The sequence below is a fragment of the Medicago sativa genome, chromosome 7 (assembly GCF_051527215.1).
Source record: "Medicago sativa cultivar Bolivia chromosome 7, Bolivia_mono, whole genome shotgun sequence".
Classification (NCBI taxonomy): Eukaryota; Viridiplantae; Streptophyta; class Magnoliopsida; order Fabales; family Fabaceae; genus Medicago; species Medicago sativa.
In genome coordinates this window covers 2,795,754-2,803,255 of record NC_140755.1, presented here as the reverse complement: position 1 = coordinate 2,803,255, position 7,502 = coordinate 2,795,754, and the positions used below count along the sequence as shown (strand labels likewise).

At 36.7% G+C, this 7,502-nt stretch overlaps 1 protein-coding gene across 1 annotated transcript; it reads right to left on the bottom strand.

The window, feature by feature from the left end:
• Positions 1 to 6,789: 6,789 nt before the first annotated feature.
• On the bottom strand, positions 6,790 to 7,206 carry LOC146903647 (uncharacterized). The gene has a single exon (XM_085725010.1). It carries the CDS (start codon positions 7,204 to 7,206, stop codon positions 6,790 to 6,792), a length of 417 nt encoding a protein of 138 aa, XP_085581136.1.
• Positions 7,207 to 7,502: the final 296 nt, after the last annotated feature.

Here is a 7,502-nt window from a genome sequence, read left to right as displayed (position 1 = left end):
AATCGGCCACATTATGGCCTTCCTAGTAAAAAAGGGTCGAAAACGAGTAATGTCCCAAATTAACGCAGAGATTTTCTTAACCTCCATTTTGGCTGAATTTTTAAAAAATGCAAAAATATCCCATGGAAGTCGTAGTTATGTTGTTTACCTATCCAACGAATTGTCACATGCTAAGATTCAGTACAAACCGGCCACTTTATCGCCTTCCTAGTAAAAATGGGTCGAAAACGAGTAATGTCCTAAATTAACGAGGAGATTTTCTTAACCTCCATTTTGGCTGAATTTTTAGAGAATGCAAAAATATCCCATGGAAGTCGTAGTTATGTTGTTTACCTATCCAACGAATTGTCACATGCTAAGATTCAATTCAAATCGGCCACTTTATGGCCTTCCTAGTAAAAATGGGTCGAAAACGAGTAATGTCCTAAATTAACGAGGAGATTTTCTTAACCTCCATTTTGGCCGAATTTTTAGAGAATGCAAAAATATCCCATGGAAGTCATAGTTATGTTCTTTACCTATCCAACGAATTGTCACACGCTAAGATTCAATGCAAATCGGCTAATTTATGGCCTTCCTTATAAAAAAAGGGTCGAAAACGAGTAATGTCCTAAATTAACGAGGGGATTTTCTTAACCTCCATTTTGGCCGAATTTTTAGAGAATGCAAAAATATCCCATGGAAGTCGTAGCTATGTTGTTTACCTATCCAACGAATTTTCACATGCTAAGATTCAATACAAATCGACCACTTTATCGCCTTCGTAGTAAAAAAGTGTTAAAAACGAGTTATGTCCTAAATTAACGAGGAGATTTTCTTAACCTCCATTTTGGCCGAATTTTTAGAGAATGCAAAAATACCCCATGGAAGTCGTAGTTATGTTGTTTATCTATCCAACGAATTGTCACATGCTAAGATTCAATGCAAATCGGCCACATTATGGCCTTCCTAGTAAAAGAGTCGAAAACGAGTAATGTCCTAAATTAACGAGGAGATTTTCTTAACCTCCATTTTGGCCGAATTTTTAGAGAATGCAAAAATATCCCATGGAAGACGTAGTTATGTTGTTTACCTATCCAACGAATTGTCACATGCTAAGATTCAATTTAAATCGGCCACATTATGGCCTATCCAATGAATTGTCACATGCTAAGATTCAATGCAAATCGGCCACATTATGGCCTTCCTAGTAAAAAAGGGTCGAAAACGAGTAATGTCCCAAATTAACGAGGAGATTTTCTTAACCTCCATTTTGGCTGAATTTTTAGAGAATGCAAAAATATCCCACAGAAGTCGTAGTTATGTTGTTTACCTATCCAACGAATTGTCACATGCTAAGATTCAATGTAAATCGGCCACATTATGGCCTATCCAATGAATTGTCACATGCTAAGATTCAATGCAAATCGGCCACATTATGGCCTTCCTAGTAAAAAAAGGTCGAAAACGAGTAATGTCCCAAATTAACGAGGAGATTTTCTTAACCTCCATTTTGGCTGAATTTTTAGAGAATGCAAAAATATCCCACAGAAGTCGTAGTTATGTTGTTTACCTATCCAACGAATTGTCACATGCTAAGATTCAGTACAAACCGGCCACTTTATGGCCTTCCTAGTAAAAATGGGTCGAAAACGAGTAATGTCCAAAATTAACGAGGAGATTTTCTTAACCTCCATTTTGGCCGAATTTTTAGGGAATGCATAAATATCCCATGGAAGTCGTAGTTATGTTGTTTACCTATCCAACGAATTGTCACATGCTAAGATTCAATACAAATCGGCCACTTTATGGCCTTCCTAGTAAAAATGGGTCGAAAACGAGTAATGTCCTAAATTAACGAGGGGATTTTCTTAACCTCCATTTTGGCCGAATTTTTAGAGAATGCAAAAATATCCCATGGAAGTCATAGTTATGTTCTTTACCTATCCAACGAATTGTCACACGCTAAGATTCAATGCAAATCGGCCAATTTATGGCCTTCCTTATAAAAAAAGGGTCGAAAACGAGTAATGTCCAAAATTAACGAGGAGATTTTCTTAACCTCCATTTTGGCTGAATTTTTAGAGAATGCATAAATATCCCATGGAAGTCGTAGTTATGTTGTTTACCTATCCAAAGAATTGTCACATGCTAAGATTCAATACAAATCGGCCACTTTATGGCCTTCCTAGTAAAAATGGGTCGAAAACGAGTAATGTCCTAAATTAACGAGGAGATTTTCTTAACCTCCATTTTGGCCGAATTTTTAGAGAATGCAAAAATATCCCATGGAAGTCGTAGCTGTGTTGTTTACCTATCCAACGAATTTTCACATGCTAAGATTCAATACAAATCGACCACTTTATCGCCTTCGTAGTAAAAAAGGGTTGAAAACGAGTTATGTCCTAAATTAACGAGGGGATTTTCTTAACCTCCATTTTGGCCGAATTTTTAGAGAATGCAAAAATATCCCATGGAAGTCGTAGCTATGTTGTTTACCTATCCAACGAATTTTCACATGCTAAGATTCAATACAAATCGACCACTTTATCGCCTTCGAAGTAAAAAAGTGTTAAAAACGAGTTATGTCCTAAATTAACGAGGAGATTTTCTTAACCTCCATTTTGGCCGAATTTTTAGAGAATGCAAAAATACCCCATGGAAGTCGTAGTTATGTTGTTTATCTATCCAACGAATTGTCACATGCTAAGATTCAATGCAAATCGGCCACATTATGGCCTTCCTAGTAAAAGAGTCGAAAACGAGTAATGTCCTAAATTAACGAGGAGATTTTCTTAACCTCCATTTTGGCCGAATTTTTAGAGAATGCAAAAATATCCCATGGAAGACGTAGTTATGTTGTTTACCTATCCAACGAATTGTCACATGCTAAGATTCAATGTAAATCGGCCACATTATGGCCTATCCAATGAATTGTCACATGCTAAGATTCAATGCAAATCGGCCACATTATGGCCTTCCTAGTAAAAAAGGGTCGAAAACGAGTAATGTCCCAAATTAACGAGGAGATTTTCTTAACCTCCATTTTGGCTGAATTTTTAGAGAATGCAAAAATATCCCACAGAAGTCGTAGTTATGTTGTTTACCTATCCAACGAATTGTCACATGCTAAGATTCAATGTAAATCGGCCACATTATGGCCTATCCAATGAATTGTCACATGCTAAGATTCAATGCAAATCGGCCACATTATGGCCTTCCTAGTAAAAAAAGGTCGAAAACGAGTAATGTCCCAAATTAACGAGGAGATTTTCTTAACCTCCATTTTGGCTGAATTTTTAGAGAATGCAAAAATATCCCACAGAAGTCGTAGTTATGTTGTTTACCTATCCAACGAATTGTCACATGCTAAGATTCAGTACAAACCGGCCACTTTATGGCCTTCCTAGTAAAAATGGGTCGAAAACGAGTAATGTCCAAAATTAACGAGGAGATTTTCTTAACCTCCATTTTGGCCGAATTTTTAGGGAATGCATAAATATCCCATGGAAGTCGTAGTTATGTTGTTTACCTATCCAACGAATTGTCACATGCTAAGATTCAATACAAATCGGCCACTTTATGGCCTTCCTAGTAAAAATGGGTCGAAAACGAGTAATGTCCTAAATTAACGAGGGGATTTTCTTAACCTCCATTTTGGCCGAATTTTTAGAGAATGCAAAAATATCCCATGGAAGTCATAGTTATGTTCTTTACCTATCCAACGAATTGTCACACGCTAAGATTCAATGCAAATCGGCCAATTTATGGCCTTCCTTATAAAAAAAGGGTCGAAAACGAGTAATGTCCTAAATTAACGAGGGGATTTTCTTAACCTCCATTTTGGCCGAATTTTTAGAGAATGCAAAAATATCCCATGGAAGTCGTAGCTATGTTGTTTACCTATCCAACGAATTTTCACAAGCTAAGATTCAATACAAATCGACCACTTTATCGCCTTCGTAGTAAAAAAGGGTTGAAAACGAGTTATGTCCTAAATTAACGAGGAGATTTTCTTAACCTCCATTTTGGCCGAATTTTTAGAGAATGAAAAAATATCCCATGGAAGTCGTAGTTATGTTGTTTACCTATCCAACGAATTGTCACATGCAAAGATTCAATGCAAATCGGCCACATTATGGCCTATCCAATGAATTGTCACATGCTAAGATTCAATGTAAATCGGCCACATTATGGCCTTCCTTATAAAAAAGGGTCGAAAACGAGTAATGTCCAAAATTAACGAGGAGATTTTCTTAACCTCCATTTTGGCTGAATTTTTAGAGAATGCATAAATATCCCATGGAAGTCGTAGTTATGTTGTTTACCTATCCAAAGAATTGTCACATGCTAAGATTCAATACAAATCGGCCACTTTATGGCCTTCCTAGTAAAAATGGGTCGAAAACGAGTAATGTCCTAAATTAACGAGGAGATTTTCTTAACCTCCATTTTGGCCGAATTTTTAGAGAATGCAAAAATATCCCATGGAAGTCATAGTTATGTTCTTTACCTATCCAACGAATTGTCACACGCTAAGATTCAATGCAAATCGGCTAATTTATGGCCTTCCTTATAAAAAAAGGGTCGAAAACGAGTAATGTCCTAAATTAACGAGGGGATTTTCTTAACCTCCATTTTGGCCGAATTTTTAGAGAATGCAAAAATATCCCATGGAAGTCGTAGCTGTGTTGTTTACCTATCCAACGAATTTTCACATGCTAAGATTCAATACAAATCGACCACTTTATCGCCTTCGTAGTAAAAAAGGGTTGAAAACGAGTTATGTCCTAAATTAACGAGGAGATTTTCTTAACCTCCATTTTGGCCGAATTTTTAGAGAATGCAAAAATACCCCATGGAAGTCGTAGTTATGTTGTTTATCTATCCAACGAATTGTCACATGCTAAGATTCAATGCAAATCGGCCACATTATGGCCTTCCTAGTAAAAAAGAGTCGAAAACAAGTAATGTCCTAAATTAACGAGGAGTATTTCTTAACCTCCATTTTGGCCGAATTTTTAGAGAATGCAAAAATATCCCATGGAAGTCGTAGTTATGTTGTTTACCTATCCAACGAATTTTCACATGCTAAGATTCAATACAAATCGGCCACTTTATGGCCTTCCTATTAAAAAAGTGTCGAAAACGAGTTATGTCCTAAATTAACGAGGAGATTTTCTTAACCTCCATTTTGGCCGAATTTTTAGAGAATGCAAAAATATCCCATGGAAGTCGTAATTATGTTGTTTACCTATCCAACGAATTGTCACATGCTAAGATTCAATGCAAATCGGCCACATTATGGCCTATCCAATGAATTGTCACATGCTAAGATTCAATGTAAATCGGCCACATTATGGCCTTCCTTATAAAAAAGGGTCGAAAACGAGTAATGTCCAAAATTAACGAGGAGATTTTCTTAACCTCCATTTTGGCCGAATTTTTAGAGAATGCATAAATATCCCATGGAAGTCGTAGTTATGTTGTTTACCTATCCAACGAATTGTCACATGCTAAGATTCAATACAAATCGGCCACTTTATGGCCTTCCTAGTAAAAATGGGTCGAAAACGAGTAATGTCCTAAATTAACGAGGAGATTTTCTTAACCTCCATTTTGGCCGAACTTTTAGAGAATGCAAAAATATCCCATGGAAGTCATAGTTATGTTCTTTACCTATCCAACGAATTGTCACACGCTAAGATTCAATGCAAATCGGCTAATTTATGGCCTTCCTTATAAAAAAAGGGTCGAAAACGAGTAATGTCCTAAATTAACGAGGGGATTTTCTTAACCTCCATTTTGGCCGAATTTTTAGAGAATGCAAAAATATCCCATGGAAGTCGTAGCTATGTTGTTTACCTATCCAACGAATTTTCACATGCTAAGATTCAATACAAATCGACCACTTTATCGCCTTCGTAGTAAAAAAGGGTTGAAAACGAGTTATGTCCTAAATTAACGAGGAGATTTTCTTAACCTCCATTTTGGCCGAATTTTTAGAGAATGCAAAAATACCCCATGGAAGTCGTAGCTATGTTGTTTACCTATCCAACGAATTTTCACATGCTAAGATTCAATACAAATCGACCACTTTATCGCCTTCGTAGTAAAAAAGGGTTGAAAACGAGTTATGTCCTAAATTAACGAGGAGATTTTCTTAACCTCCATTTTGGCCGAATTTTTAGAGAATGCAAAAATACCCCATGGAAGTCGTAGTTATGTTGTTTATCTATCCAACGAATTGTCACATGCTAAGATTCAATGCAAATCGGCCACATTATGGCCTTCCTAGTAAAAAAGAGTCGAAAACAAGTAATGTCCTAAATTAACGAGGAGTATTTCTTAACCTCCATTTTGGCCGAATTGTTAGAGAATGCAAAAATATCCCATGGAAGTCGTAGTTATGTTGTTTACCTATCCAACGAATTTTCACATGCTAAGATTCAATACAAATCGGCCACTTTATGGCCTTCCTATTAAAAAGTGTCGAAAACGAGTTATGTCCTAAATTAACGAGGAGATTTTCTTAACCTCCATTTTGGCCGAATTTTTAGAGAATGCAAAAATATCCCATGGAAGTCGTAGTTATGTTGTTTACCTATCCAACGAATTGTCACATGCTAAGATTCAATGCAAATCGGCCACATTATGGCCTTCCTTATAAAAAAGGGTCGAAAACAAGTAATGTCCAAAATTAACGAGGAGATTTTCTTAACCTCCATTTTGGCCGAATTTTTAGAGAATGCATAAATATCCCATGGAAGTCGTAGTTATGTTTTTTTTTTTGACGTAAACAAGATTTCATTAAGCAACCAAATCGGCTGCAATAGAAGAAGCAATAAAAGGAGGACATTCCTCAATCCAAACGGTATCTGAGGAACTTAAAGCAAATTTAGCTAAAAAGTGAGCCGCCGTATTAGCACTACGTTTAACATGACTCAATGAAAAAGAATTAAAACGGGAACTAAGACGATTACAATCAGCAAGAACCATACCAAAGTAAGATTGATTATTTGAGAGGTTGTGAAAACCACGAACCACATTTAGGGAGTCGCCTTCAAACATCACTTGGAAAAATCCCATATCTAGGGCAAACTGAATTGCTAACCTTACACCCAATGCCTCGCCAATATCAGGATCCGGAAGTGCTTCAACAGACCATGTAGCTGCTGCTGCAACATTTCCATCTGAATCTCTAACAACAACACCAATACCCCACATATTGTTAATCGGACCAGCAGCGTCAACATTAACTTTATAACAATGTGGAGGAGGGGGGTTCCAAGAAATGGGAGAATTGGAGGGCTCCAGATAATCATATGTTACATGTGTGTTCAACATTAAATTATAGTCATCTACTACATTCCAAGCCTTACAAACAATATCCTCCGCAGAAATTTGTTTCCCATCAAAACAAGACTTATTACGAGCAAACCAAATACCATAACATAAAGAAAGAACATATGAGATGACTTCTAATGTTGAATGAGAAATGACATGATCGAGCCAAGATATAA